General features: G+C 38.0%; 1 protein-coding gene across 2 annotated transcripts in view; it reads left to right on the forward strand.

The window, feature by feature from the left end:
• Nucleotides 1-13,243, forward strand: part of LOC143024801 (protein FAN-like) — a 40,758-nt gene extending 27,515 nt beyond the window's left edge. For both annotated transcript variants that reach the window (XM_076184019.1, XM_076184018.1), the window contains exons 15-21: nt 1,001-1,206; nt 4,034-4,128; nt 7,594-7,694; nt 7,797-8,018; nt 8,363-8,504; nt 10,565-10,674; nt 11,436-13,243. In XM_076184019.1, the coding sequence (XP_076040134.1) occupies nt 1,001-1,206; nt 4,034-4,128; nt 7,594-7,694; nt 7,797-8,018; nt 8,363-8,504; nt 10,565-10,674; nt 11,436-11,542 (983 nt within the window). In that variant the 3' untranslated portion in view covers nt 11,543-13,243. The remainder of the gene's footprint in view (nt 1-1,000; nt 1,207-4,033; nt 4,129-7,593; nt 7,695-7,796; nt 8,019-8,362; nt 8,505-10,564; nt 10,675-11,435) is intronic.
• Nucleotides 13,244-15,205: the final 1,962 nt, after the last annotated feature.

Genomic DNA, 15,205 nt, shown 5'->3' on the forward strand with positions numbered 1-15,205 from the left:
TAAGGGGGAAAAAGCCTTGGTATATGTATGTATGTACATTTCACATAAACACAACAGGAGCAGGAAATCAAAGTGGAGGAGTCAGGAGTAGTAAAGGATGATTCAAGGATGCAGCAGAAAGGAAGAACAGCAAAAGTGAAAAATGGCTTGGAATTCCTCTGCGAGCGGAGATTTGACAGACCTATGGACATGTGGTGCATGACTTGGTCCTTAGTGGTGCCCCTAAAATCCCTAGAGTAATTATTGCATGTAACTATGCACTCAGTACCCCGTTCTGGTACATGCTTCATGTGCATCTACAGAAAGGCCTTTTTCCACCTTATAAGGGTGATGGTCAAGTAAAAGCAAGCACCCACCCTACACCCATCCCTCCCACACCAGTCTTGGATAAAGGGTCATTACTGTTCCCTGCCTCATTGCTTGGAATAGTGGCAGTGCAACAAGATCCAGCAACTCCATAGTAGGAGAAAATAATCATAAGATAAAATAGAATAAAATGAATAGATAAATAAATGCTATGTCTAATATAATACATATACTAAAAAGCTCCCTTCCTTCTTATAAGGAGCTTGGCATATATCCACCCCACACCCATTCCATGACCATCCAAAGAACTTTATTTGGCCCTCCAGTCTTAGCTCCTTGTGGATAAAAGGTCAATCCTGTCCTTCCACCAAATTGCTTATTTCTGGCAATACAGCAGGTTGCAACACCTACATACTAAGGCTTGACAACATAATAGACATAGGAAATATAAACACTCCAACATAAGTTTTGATAACATACAGGGCTCCTGGGTAGTATTATTGTGACTGTAAAGTAGAAATACTACAAGTGATTCTTGTGAAATTATCAGAGTACTTCAGTGAATGCCTGGTTCTCAAAATGAGGTGGCCTGTAGTTTATATGGACAGGTTTAGAAAGTGATGCATTGAGTAAAATGACAAATTCCAACCTATGAGATTTTTTTCATGAATATATTTCTTACTCCTTTTTGCAGTTAATAATGATCCCTTCACTGTTTCCTGCAATCCCACAAGTGCGAAACATTTCTGGCAGAATGTCCAAAATCTCACGTTATTTCGGGAGAGTGGGGGCCACCGGGAGTCTGTCATGTGGCTCACCTTCACATCTGATACACAGAGTATTGTATCAGTAGGACAAGATTCTTTGCTCAAGGTATTCACTATACCTAAACTTAATCAGGTGAGTAACTGTCAACATTTTTGGAGATAATATCTTGAAATGAAAGTTATTGTGGATGAGTGTGTAGTGGAGAACATGCTGTTGTATGGAAGCAAGTTGTGGACACTGGATTTAGTGAAATAGCAATGGAGATAGCCTGTCTGTAAGCAATACATACTTTGTGTTTATTTACCTAAGTATAGTTGACAGGAAAGGAGCAACGCTCGTTGGTTTCCGTCTCCTGTTCTCTAATTTTCTAACGTACCTAGACTCAAATTCATGTACAGCTCCATCTTAATCTATGTCCTTGATTTCCAATAATCATATATCTTGAGCTTGGGCTATATCACTTCCTAAGCTATTCCAAGTATTTATGCATCTTGATAGAAAACTGTATTTCTTCACATCCTTTCGACACATTTTCTTTCTTAATTTGCTTCCATGGCCTCTTAAAGCCCTCCCATCTTTAATCAGAAGATTTCTTTTGTCAGTGCAATCTATCCCCTTTAGTGACCTGAATACTTTAATCATATCACCTCTTTCTTTTTTATCTTTCAATGTTGGCAGACCCAGTGCATTTAGTCTTTCCTTATATGGTTTATCTGCCAGGCTGGGGACCAGTTTGGTTCCTGCTCTTTGTATTCTATCAATCTTGCTTATATCCTTCACTCTGTGTGGGGAACATACTACTGGCTATTCCAGTCTTGGACATATCAGGGTTTCAATTATTTTTTTCATCATCTGTTCATCCATATAGCAAAATGCAACTTTAATCTGCAGTAGTCCATATGTCTCTCCCACAATCCTGCAGATGTCTGTCAGGTGATAGGTTGTCTTTCATCAATACACCCAAGTCTTTCCCCTCTTTTACTTTTGTAATGGATTCACTTCCCAAGAAATAATTTAAGGATGGTCTTTTGCCACTATTACCCATTATCAGTATTTTGCATTTTTTGGTGTGGAACTTTAATTACCATTCTTGGCTCCATGCAAAAATAGTCTCTAGATCTTTTTGCACTAGTCTACCATCCTCCTCATTTTTCACTCTTCTCATGATTTTTGCATCATCAGTCCCATCATGCAAAAAAAGAGAAGATTGGGAGAAATCCCTTTGGTCTGGATCAAATTATTTTTTCATACATACTCCCTCACCCCCCATCTCCCACCCACTCCCTTTCATGCATCACAGCATCATCCATACACAACCATTCTCTAATCATCCCTATCTTCTGTCTTCTCCTGTCCTTCATCAACGGACTCTTTGTTCACTCATTCTTTCCATGTGTCCAAACCATCCCAACACTTTCATCAACCATATCTCCCAACTCCCTTTCCAACCCCGCTCTTCCTCTCACCTCCTCACTCTAACCAGCCTAGTAACCACTATCATACTTCTCAGGCACCTCATCTCAAACACATTCAAACTCCTCTCTTCCTTTCTATGTTCCATGTTTCTGATATATATATATATTATATATATATGTATGTATGTATGTATATATGTATATGTACATAATTACATATGCACATACACAAGGTTTGGAAGTGTTAATAAAAGACAACCTGTCACCTGACAGACGTATCATCAAGATTGTGGGAGATATGTATGGATTACTGCAGAAGATCAAAGTGGTGTTTCACTGTATGGATGAAGAGATGATGAAAAACCTCCTCAAAACCCTGATCCATTCAAAACTGGAATAGGTGTCAGTAGTATGGTCCTCACACAAAGTGAAGGATATAAGCAAGACTGAGAGAATACAAAGGGCAGCAACCAAACTAGTTGCCTGGTAGATAAATCATATGAGGATAGATTAAAAGCACTAGGTCTGCCAACTTTGAAAGATTGAAGAGAAAGAGGTGATATGATTCACTAAAGGGGATAGATTGTATTGAAAGAAGAAATCTCCTTATTAAAGATGGGAGGGCTTTAAGAGGTCATGGGAGCAAATTAAGAAAGAAAATGTGTCTAAAGGATGTGAAGAAATACAGTTTTCTATATAGATGGATAAATACTTGGAATAGCTTAGGAAGTGATATAGCCCAAGCTCAAACAATACATGAATTCAAATCTAAGTTTGATAATTGGAAATCAAGGATATAGATTAAGTTGGAACTACATGAATTTGAGGCTAGGTAGGATAGATAATTAGAGAATAGGAGATGGGACCCAATGAATGTTGCTCCTTTCCTGTGTACTAAAATGAGGTAAATGCAATTAGTTAAATACACATTCTTTTGGGTAGTTGTCATGCAAGATAGATGGCAGAAATAAAAATCTCCCTGCTGCCCATTTCAAAACATGCATGTCCATCTGGTTTGGTCCCAAGATGTACCAACTTCAACTGTATTTCCCCCCACCTTTTCACATAAAGAGAGCTGATCACTGGTGTCTGCCTGCACAGACAACAGTCTAAAGTTTCTTCCCAAAGAGATTTATGGGAGGGCATATGGAAAGAATGGTTGAGGAAAGAATTAGCAAGAAGAGTTTTGTTGTTGCTCCTTAGACTGTCTGGCCAAGCAGTCCATTCTACAGTCTTCTTTCCAGCTTGGCAAGAAGAGTGTAGAATGGAGTGATATTTTATTTTAGCTTTGTCAAAAACATTCTTCTCATAAATAGTCATATGATATTAACTCAATCCTTTGACTGTTGGGAGATCTGAATAAGATGAACAAGGCAACATTAATACTAAAAATTATCTGTAATTTGATTGACTTTTTGAATGATCCAGAGGAAGTTTGTCAGTTAAAGAAACTATTGAATAGTATTCTTGCAGTGGGTGAATGTAGATTTAATTTAGGGGACTCGTAATGGAAGGCAAATGTAAAATGATGGGATGATGTACAGGTTCGTAGTGTGCACATTGGTTCCCTGGCCCTGTCCTGCTGCTTCCCACTGCCAAGCAATCAGCACATCCTTGTCGGTTCCTGGGACAACTCTGTGTAAGTAATGGCTATTTTCTGATATTGTATCATTTACCTGTGTACCACATGTCATTATAGTAGTGATGCGTTCTTTGACCCTTGTTGATGTACATACATTCTGTTTTAGTAAACAGTCTTTCACTGGGTAGATTACTCTCAATGTTCTTTCACACACACACTCACCCAAGCTCAAACAATACATGATTTTAAATCAAAATATGATAACTGGAAATTAAAGATATAGATTGTTTGAACAATACATGAATTTGAGTCTAGTTATGTTAGAAAATTAGAGAATAGGAGATGGAACCCAACGAGCATTGCTCCTTTCCTGTATACTATAATTAGGTAAATACATACATACATATACCAAGGCTTTTTCCCCCTTTCAAGGGAGGTAGCCAAAAAGTAAAATGCATAAAATCATTCCCACCCATTCCATCCCTTGGTAAATACAATCGTGTAAATACACACACACACACATTGATAAGACCAAAGTTGGAGTATGTTGCGACACTATGGACACCTAGTACTAAAAAGAACGTAAAGAAATTAGAAAGAATTCAAAGAGCAACAACAAAGATGGCACCAACACTCTATAATTGACATACGAACAAAGATTGGACAAACTTGAACTACCAACTCTGGAACAAAGAAGAGAAAGAGGAGACCTGCTAACCATCAACAGAATTATGAAAGGGATGGAAGTCCTTGATAGAGATGACTTAGTAAAAATACAATATGATTAAATTCTCACTTAAAAGAGGAAAAGTGCCACAGGACTGGAAGAAAGCAAACTTTGTACCAATTTATAAGGGAGGAAACAAGAAAGACCCATCAAATTAAAGACCAGTCTCCCTGACAAGCACAGTAGCAAAAATTTGCAAAAAGGTTGTCAAAAATAGATGAGTTAAACATTTGGAAGAAAAAATTATACTGAATCCAAATTAATTTGGATTCAGACTAGTTTCTGTTTCTATTCAAGATTAATAGACATAATACAAGAGAGAGATGGTTGGGCAGACTGTGCCTTTCTGGACCTACAAAAGGCATTTGATAAGGTACCACACAATAAACTAATAAGGAAGATAGAATCAATAGGTGGCATCAGAGGAAAATTATTGGAATAGATGAAAGACTTCCTGACTGGGAGAAAAATGATGGTGATGAGAGACAAATTCTCAAATTGGGAAGAAATGATAAGTGGTGTCCCGCAGGGATCAGTACTGGCCCCGATCATGTTTGCTATATACATAAATGACATGGATGAAGGAGTAGAGTGTTATATGAATTTCTTTGCAGACAACGCAAAAATACTAAAGAAAGTAAAAACTGAGGAGGATTGCAACTCATTACAACAAGACTTGGACAAGATCTGGAAATGGACTCAAAAGTGGGAAGTGAAATTCAATATCAAGAAATGTAGTATAATGGAGTTTGGAAAAAGTAAAAAACAGAATATCGAAAGATTATAAAATTGGTGAAGAAAAGGTCAGAAAAGTAAACTGAAAAAGACCTTGGAGTGATGATCAGCAAAGACATGACACCGGATAAGCATATTAATGAAATAGTTGGAGAAACCTATAATTTATTGAGGTCAATAAAAGTGGCATTTACCTATCTGGACGAGGAAATGATAAAAAGAATTTAACTACACTAATAAGACCAAAAGTCGAGTACGCAGCAACACTATGGACACCCAGTACCAAAAAGAATATAAAGAAGTTAGAAAGAATACAAAGAGTAACAACAAAACTGGCACCAACTCTTTCCAAAATGACATATTAACAAAGACTGTCCAAATTAGAATTACCAACTCTGGAACAAAAAAGGGAAAGAGGAGACTTACTATCTATAGAATTATGAAGGGAATGGAAATCTTAGATAAGAATGACTTATTGAAATGGGACAATGGAAAAACAAGAGGACATGAAAAGAAACTAAAAAAAGATAATTACAGAAGAGATCAGAAAAAAGATAGCTTCCCACACAGAGTGATAGATACTTGGAACAAATTGGACAAAAAAACAGTGTGTGCAAACACCATTCAAGATTTTAAGAAAAAACTTGATGCTGAGAGATACAAAGACGGGTCACCACGAGCATAGCTCCCTTCCCATATAATACAACTAGGTAAATACACACACACACACTACATTAAAAAATGTAGCAAAATAGAATTTGGAAAAAGTAAAAATAGAGTATCGGGACAATATAAAATTGGAAACAAAGAAGTCAAAAAAGTCGATTCAGAAAGGGACCTGGGAGTAATCATCTCAAGTGACTTGACACCTGATAAACATGTCAATAAATTATTTGGAGAGACTTATAACTTATTGAGGTCAATGAAAGTGGCCATCAACTACATAGATAAGGAGATGGTTAAAAAAATAGTTGTTACACTGATAAGACCTAAACTAGAATATGCTGCAACACTATGGGTACCTAGCACAAAGAAGAACATAAGAAAGTTAGAAAGAATACAAAGAGCAGCGACAAAGATGGTGCCTACACTGACAAACCTGACATATGAACAAAGATTGGAAAAATTACATCTATCATCACTGGAACAGAGAAGAGAAAGAGGCGATTTGTTGACCATTTTCAGAATTATGAAAGTGATGGAAATTCTCGACAGAGATGACTTATTAAAGTGCAACAGAAGAGAAACAAGAGGACACGAAAAGAAACTAAAGAAAGACAGCTACAGAAGAGACCTGAAAAAGAATAGCTTCCCACATAAGAGTGATTGATGTCTGGAACAAACTGAATGGAGAAACAGTGAATGCCCAAACTATACATGATTTTAAGAATAAACTGGATGTGGAGAGATACGAAAACGGGTCACTTCGAGCATAGCTCTCGTCACGTAAAATACAACTAGGTAAATAAAACTAGGTAAATACACATACACACACACACATACATTCTCTGTCTCTCTTTCTCCATGTCTGTCTCTCTTTCTCTGTATCTCTGTCTTTCTCTGTCTCATTCTGTCTCTCACTCTCTCTGTCTCTCTATCTCTGTCCGTCTGTCTCTGTCTTTCTCTCTAAATGTATGTTCAACAGACATTATAGGTACTAGGCACCCCCCCTCCCCCAATTATAGGTTCAAGATATCACCTGTGCTACACATTTCTTCCATTTGTCCATGGACCTGTTTGGAGGAGAGAAATTATTGATCATATAATAGAGAATGATGTATATTTTTAAACCATATGGGATATTAACTGTATAAATTTCATAGTACTTGGAGACTTTAGGGTCTCCTACAGCTATGGACTAATTACACAACATTATTATGATTTGAGACAAATCTCCACTCAGAGGGAAATGCTGAGTCACATTTATCTTTTGCTACCTCTTCTCTATAACATTTGGGATTTTTATATGATGTCACTTTATAATTTTAGTTTGACAGTATCTTTATGTTGATTGTAGAAGACATTGTTGAATTTATTGAATGTTTGTTCATGTTGGACAGGTACCTGTACAACCTTGAATATAGTCAAGTAACAAAACTCTTTGAGGCACATAGTGATGCTGTGTCATGTTTACACTGGGCCAATGCCACTCTTATTACAGGTAAGCACCATTTGGACTTTATGAAATACTTCTGATTGTGGTTTTTTGTAGCAATAAATCGTCTTAAATGATAACGGTAACATATTGCATACTCTGTGCCAGGTTCTTGGGACTGTACAGTGCGGATATGGTCCTATGGTGGTGGGAGCGGTGGCCCATCTGGCCTTAATCGTGGTGGACATATTCGTAGTGAGCTGGATCATGATGCACCAGTGACTTGTATGGCTGTGCACTCGAGCGGCACCCTTTTGGGTGTTGGCACACAGGATGGTGTTGTCACACTATGGACGCTACCTGAGGCTAATATTGAACACCAAATTAAATGTGTGTTGTATTACAAATTTCTTGTTTTATTTAAGATGCATTAGATTTATACTTTATTTTATTTATTTTTATATTTATTTTATTTTATTATTATTATTATTTTTTATATAGATTTTTTGTCAAAGAAATTTAGGGAAGAGTATGGGAAAATGAAATATACTGGTATATACTGTTCACTTTTAATTTGTAATGAATCCCAATTGATCCATATCATGCCAAAGACCATAAAAAAAGGTCCCCACAAGTGTAGTTTTTTTCATGTAAGTTACAGTTAGCTAAATACAACAATGTCCCATTAAGCTGCAAAGGCTTTGTAACTTCATTTGCTTTTCTCACCTATGCAGGTCATGCTGGCAGCATCAATGCCTTAGTTTGGAATCCAGAGGAGGATCGTCTTCTTACATGTGGAGATGATGGTCTTCTCACCATCATTGACACCTCCATTGGCAGCAAAATCTGCACCAACAGTTTAGGGGAACTTATTCGGTAAGGTTACATTTTGCTCAATTTCAAACTATTTATTTATTTTATTTTTATTTATTTGCTTTTTGTATGTGGGTAAATGTAGATCTACATCTTTCTTAAATTCAAACTCATTATTTATTTATTTTATTTTTATTTATTTGTGTATTTATTTGCTTACTTTTTTTGTATGATGGTAAATGTAGATCTGTATATCTACCAAAGGTTTTTTCCCACTTACAAGGAAGGTAGCCAAGTCAAAAGGCAAGTACCCACTCTCACCCATTCCAGTCCCATCCACCACCCTTTCCTCCCTAGCTCCTCGTGGACAATAGGTTATCCCTGTATCCCAGCCAATGCCCTGGGCCAGAAGCAATGTAGTAAGACACAGCACATCCACAGCAGGGCCTCTTCACTCAATTGGTGACCCCCCCTCTCCGTCCCCTCATGCAGAAAAGAGAGAACGGGAAATATACCCTATTGACTGCATCAAAATAACATTCACACATAACCACTCCTTAATTCTTACCATCCCCCACCCCCTTCCCATCTGTGCATCACAGTATCATTTATACACAGCCATTTTCCACTCATCTTGCCTTCTCCCTTCTCTTCTCAACAGACTTTCCTTCTTGCTCAAATCCCCCTTCACCCCATCTATCCATCTTATCTTTGGTCATCCCCTTAAGTTCTTTCCATCTACCTCTGCATTCCACTCCTCTTTTACTTATCTTTATTCACTCATTCTTTCATGTGTCCAAACCATACCAATACTCTTTCATCAGTCCTATGTGCCATCTACTTTACCATCCTCCACCCTCCTCCTCACCTCCTTTTTTCTCACTCTATCCAACTGTGTAACCCTTACCATACTTCTCAGACATTTCATCTCAAACAATTAAACTTTTCCTCTCTCTTAAAGTCTCCACCCCATACAGTGCCATGAGCACAATCTCCTCTTCATATAATCCCTCTGCATCCATTCCCAAATGCATATTTCTCATGACACTTTTTAATCCCCCAAGGCACTTGCCCCTCTCAATCTACGCTTTACCTCCACCTCCACTCCTTTTCTGCCACATGTGACCCCAAATACTTAAAACTATCCACTTCCTCCAACTTCTGTTTTGTAAGGCTTGCTTCCAAATCACAGCCACCCTTGAACATCTCATTACCTTACACTTATTCACATTTACCTTCAACTTTCTCCTAATGCATAACTGTCCAAACTCTGTCATTAATTCCTTTAATCTCACCTCTGACCCTGTCACAAGCGCAGTGTTGTCAGCAGAGAACAACTGGCTCACCTCCCACTATCTCCATTTTTTTTTTAGCTGTCTTCAGTCCCCTGCTCATTACCCTCACCTTTAGCTCCCACATCACCTCATCCATATACACATTGAACAGCCATGGCAACATGACACATCCCTGATGCAGTCCCACCTTTACCTCAAACTGCTTGCCCTCACCATTTCTAATTTCTTACGCAGGCTCTACTATTTTCGTAAAAATTCTTCACTGTCCTTAGCAGCTTTCTCCCAATCCCATATATCTGCAAAACCTCCCACAATCAATATTGTATCTACATTTTTGGAAATGTGTATAGTCATTTAGGATTTAGTATTTTGTGGTTTTGTTTGCCTAATGAAGCAATAAGTTAATTCACAACTGTTGGAAATGTGTAAGATTTGTCTCCTGCCAAGCCAAACACACTTATCAATGAGGAGTATAAAAAAAATTCTTTTCATTCCTCCTCTCCTTCCCTCCCTCCCCTCTCCCCTCCTTACCTCCCTTTTTCCCTCTTACACTCTCTTTTCACCTTCCCTCTTCCCGTCTTCCATCCTTGTACTTGTATATTCATTTATTGCATGCATCCAGGGCACATCAAACCTCAGTATTCGAACTTGTAAATTTTGTAAATGTGCACATGTTAGGAACTGATGAGCTCTTGGTTATATGTACTATGAAAGTGAGGACTTCATGCCAGGAGGTGCTGTGCTGAGAGAATGTGCTCAGATGTCAGGGTAAGAATGATTAGAACTAGTCCATTTCTTAGCTCACTTTATATTAAAATTTGTTTACAGATGTGTGGTGTGGGATGGTCGCCTTGTAGTGGCAGGAGGTTCATCTGGTGACCTCATCATCTTTGATATGGCTGCTGGACAAGTACTCAGGAGGGTTGAAGCACATAAAGGTAAAGTGCAAGTTGTTTCAGAGGTTCTTTGAAAGCTTAGAATAGAATATTTTTTATTTACAGTCATACTTCTCATGGTAGTGTCATTTTGGAGTGTGGTAGTATTGTGCCATATATATTTGCTGGTGAAGTGTAAAGGCATGTTGTGTCTTCATGTCCTGCTTTGGGATCACAGCTGTATTGTGTTGTATGGAATTATTTATTCTACTGTAACTATACTGTATTGTGTTGTAGCAAAACCAAAGTGATGTTACACTGAAGTTAAGTAGGTCCAGTTTACATGTTCACCCTTGCCCTTTATTTTCTGTTATGTGGTATTATGTAATGATACATTTTCAATCAATCAATCAATTGGTCTGTTGTCCCCAGTCTCTTTTAGATATATGCCCTCCCCCAAGTAAATGGCCACGGCCATTGGTTTGGCCCAGAGGTCACTTGGAGAAGAGATTTTATGTTATCTGGATAGGGTGAGAATAGGGCAATTTAGAATAAATTCTGCTGTGTTTTTTGTTTGGTAGTTGCACCTGGAGCAGTTGGAGTCTGTTGCCAGGCTAGTTCTGCTTCTGTAATGATTTTTGTACAAGGTAGTGATATGAACACAGTTGTGCCAGTGCAGTTCTTACTTGAGTGATTTCTCATTTGGGTTGATGTCTGAGGGAGCCCAGTGAAGTATAGAATTTAGAGGTCTTCCGTGGAGTGCTTGTTTTATGATCTGAATGTTTTCATTTTCAATGATATCACATGTCTCTATTTCTTTGCAGGTCCTATAACTTGTTTGGCTCTTGCACCAAATGGGCAGCAGCTAGTTAGTGGCAGTCAGGACCGTAGAATCATCTTGTGGGGCTATGGTAGTAGTGATAATGTATAAACAGGACTACCCTAATGTCTGCAGCACTGTGATCAGCACCCATAGCATCCCAAGATCATCATACCCAAAAGATCATAAAACTTATCCTGAAGAATCATTGGACCCTTGATTGGGTGGCCTTCAGAGGACAGAATGTGAAGTACACTTATTATTCAGTAAAGTTGCTTTTAATAATTATATATTTTATCTAACAGAGATATGAATAATATTTGTACATTTCATTCTAGTTGGAACTTTTGGGTTGATTCTGAAATTTATAACTGTGACAGATGAGGCAGCCATTCTTTAGTTGTTTGGATGGGACAGTGGGGGAATAGTTATGCAGTTTTGGAGACAATAAGCTGTAGTGTATTTTAAAAGTCTGGAGCATATAACTGAGCTCCTTTAGCACTGACATTTTTGTTTGTAAGAAAATAGTTTGGTGCGCAGATCAAATGGTTGTGTGATTTACAGTGTAGGTCATGAGATTATTATTTGTGTTGTGTTGCAAACTACCAGTATCTCTTGAAGTCAGGATTAGCCTATTCTATTGCTGTTCTTGTGCAGCATGATAACATTTAGTCATGTCCTTATGACAGATGAAAACCTGCAACACTGGAGGAACTATGTTACCAAGTTCAACCCAATTCATCCTCAGTATTACTTCCTCTTTTGTTAAAAAATCAACTGTGCAGTGTAGGAGATGCAACAGCTAAATTAATATTGCTATTTGGCTTATATGAGTTTGATTTTGTGTGTGTGTATGTGTACCTGTGTCAATGTGTGTGTATGTGTGTGTGTGTGCATGTAATGTAGAACTTTTCAGGCCTGCAGGGCAGGAGAGGTGGATCTTCCCCACTTGATGCTGTGCCTCTTACTGGCCCACCACATGGTGTAGGTCCTGCATTCCTATGAATAATGTGGTGATAATTGTTTAGATAAAGCACAGGCTGTTTAGTTGATATGTAATATTAATTTTGAAGCCACATCAATTCCAGGTACTTTGCAAAAAAATCTCATACGTCAGCTTTAAATGATGGTGATATTAAAGATAGCTTGAACATAAATGAATCTAGGTTCCACATATCACATTGGACAATAACTTTTTTCAGACAAAGGACATAGGTGATATATGATTTTAGTATGTTAAAGATATACTACATTACTTATAAATTTAGGATGTTTTAGGTGATCCAAAGAGGGGTCTTCTCATGTTGTGTAGTTGGAGGAGGCTGTGTAATCAGTAGTCGTTTGTCAATCTCACATTCATGGAAAATAAGGTTCTGATAGACCTTCTTTTCATAGTTGAATTAAGTTGTTTGGTGTTATCCAGAGCAAAATCTGTCATAGGGCTGAAAGGGTTAATTTTGTGTCATAAAAACCTTCATTTAGTCAGGTTTTAACCATGTGTTGGCCATTTCTTGTGTTCATGACAAGGACCACTGGCCTAACGTGTTTTCTTGTTGAGTACTTACTTGTTTCATGTCTTCCCTCACACGTGGGTACAACTGTTTCTATTGTGCCGAGAGTTTATGCAAATCACTCTATTGTTTTAACGAGTAACACTTATCTATGAATAAAATCATGGTGATCGCTATTAGTACATTGTTGAGCAATTAGTATAGTTTTATGTACAGAGTATTTCTTTCTTTTGAAATAAGTTTAACATTCCTTCTCTACATAGTTTTGATGATCTATTTGACAATAAAGACTCCAATTTTAGCTTTTTTGTTTGATTAATACATCTTGGTTTGTATGGATGTGTGAGGGAATTTTATAAGCCTACTGGATGTGCAGGACAGTTTTAGGAGTTTTGTACTGATACTGTGAAGAGGCACTAAGATTTGTGAGGTAAACAAATATGAAAAGCTGGTGTAGTGTCAGTGCATGATTATTGTGTATAAGAATTGAGATAAACACCTAGATTGGTAGGCCACACTTCTATTATTTAGTCTGACTCTCGCCAGATCTTTTTCTGGTCTGAAGTTACCATCTATCCATTGAAGGGTAATCTTAATCTAAATAATTACAACCAGAAGGGTGTTAGGCATATTTCCCCTCTTGGAAGAGAAGCTACCTGGTGCATCACTACTTCCAGAGGGACTTAGTCTTCATCTAGACCAGGGCTGGCCAACCTTTTAATGTGTGTGTGCCAAAATCAGCCAAGCTTTTGATACAAAATTTTCTTGCATATCAACAGAATATGGCCCCCCCCTCTTTCATCTCCTTAGAGCCCGAATCCCTTACCCAGCATAGTGTATGGTTACAAATGTTCACACAAAAGTTGGAGATTTATACATATATATACCAAAGGCTTTTTTCCCCTTACCAGGGAGTTAGCCAAAGTCAAAAGGCATAATTCCACTCCCACCCATTTCATCCCCACCCACTCCACTCCCATTCACCACCCCTCCTACCATCTAATTTCCCCATTACCAACAAATGTCTGGTGGTGTCATCGGAAACGTGCTGGTCTCGTGTTCGCTTTGTCATGGGTTCGAATCCAGCAATTCTCTCCAATTCCCAGCAGTGACTCATAATTACCTGCCCCCAACAGTGCAACCCCAAAGGTGACGGCTTCGGCCGTAGCTACTAAGCGCATTAGGCTCCTCTGAGGGGGCAGTGCAGGTCAGCAAGAGCCTGCATGACTGAGCAATACTTCTGTGTGCTAGAATTAAATAAATAAATAAAACACACACACACACACACACACTTTTGTCGGATGGACAGCGAGGATTAGAGTTCTGAAGAAAAAGTGAAATTTTCGTGGACCTCAACACAAAGGAAGTACCTATTGTATTTACAGGGAAGGGGATAACTCGTGGTGTCATGGGAAAGTGAGGAAAAAGGAGAAGGGGAGGGATTACTGAGGGAAATGGAAGGAAATGAGGAGGGGGAAGACTTGGTCCAAGAGGCCAGACGTCTTGTAAACAAACGGAGGACCGATGATTCTGGTGATGGGATTAACAAAAATGTAAAGATTAGAAATATAGATAAGAGCAGCACAATGGAAGGTGAGGATAATAATTTCCAGGGATTTAATGAGGGTGGGGGGGATACCAACCTCCCCTGATTGACAAGACTAGAGGAGAAACTTGATAAGATGATCGAACATTGGGAAGACAGGTTCGGCAACGTAACCAACATTGCGCAGAGAGTTGAAAAGTTGGAAGAACTAGAGAAGGCGAACAAAAATTTAACTAATGAAATAGAAGAATTAAAAAGACAGTTAAAAGAAGTAAAAGAGGAGAATGAAGAATTAAAGAGGAATAATAAAGACAATAAAGAGGCCATAGCAAAAGAAGCACAGGGTTGGAAAAAATCCAGGAAAACAGTAAAGTTACATTTACTGACATAATTAAACAGCAAATGAAAGAACAAACTGAAGACTCAGTTATCAAAGTGATGAGACAGAAGGAGAATATAGTAAGAGACTTAGCAGATAAAAAGAAATGTATAATTATATTGGGAATGGAAGAGAAACATAACCTAGACAGAACTTCAAGAATCAGTGAGGAAAAAAAAAAGTAAGCAGTTTACTAGAATTAGTTCAGGAAGATGAACCTGAAATAATGAAACAAATTGAAGAGATGTTTAGGCTCGGAAAATATAGTACAGATAAGACCAGACCAATTAAGATTAAATTCAGGTCACAAACAACAGCAGAGAATATCTTAGCAAAAA

This window comes from Oratosquilla oratoria, chromosome 4 (genome assembly GCF_046742065.1).
Source record: "Oratosquilla oratoria isolate Oo_2021 chromosome 4, ASM4674206v1, whole genome shotgun sequence".
Classification (NCBI taxonomy): domain Eukaryota; kingdom Metazoa; phylum Arthropoda; class Malacostraca; order Stomatopoda; family Squillidae; genus Oratosquilla; species Oratosquilla oratoria.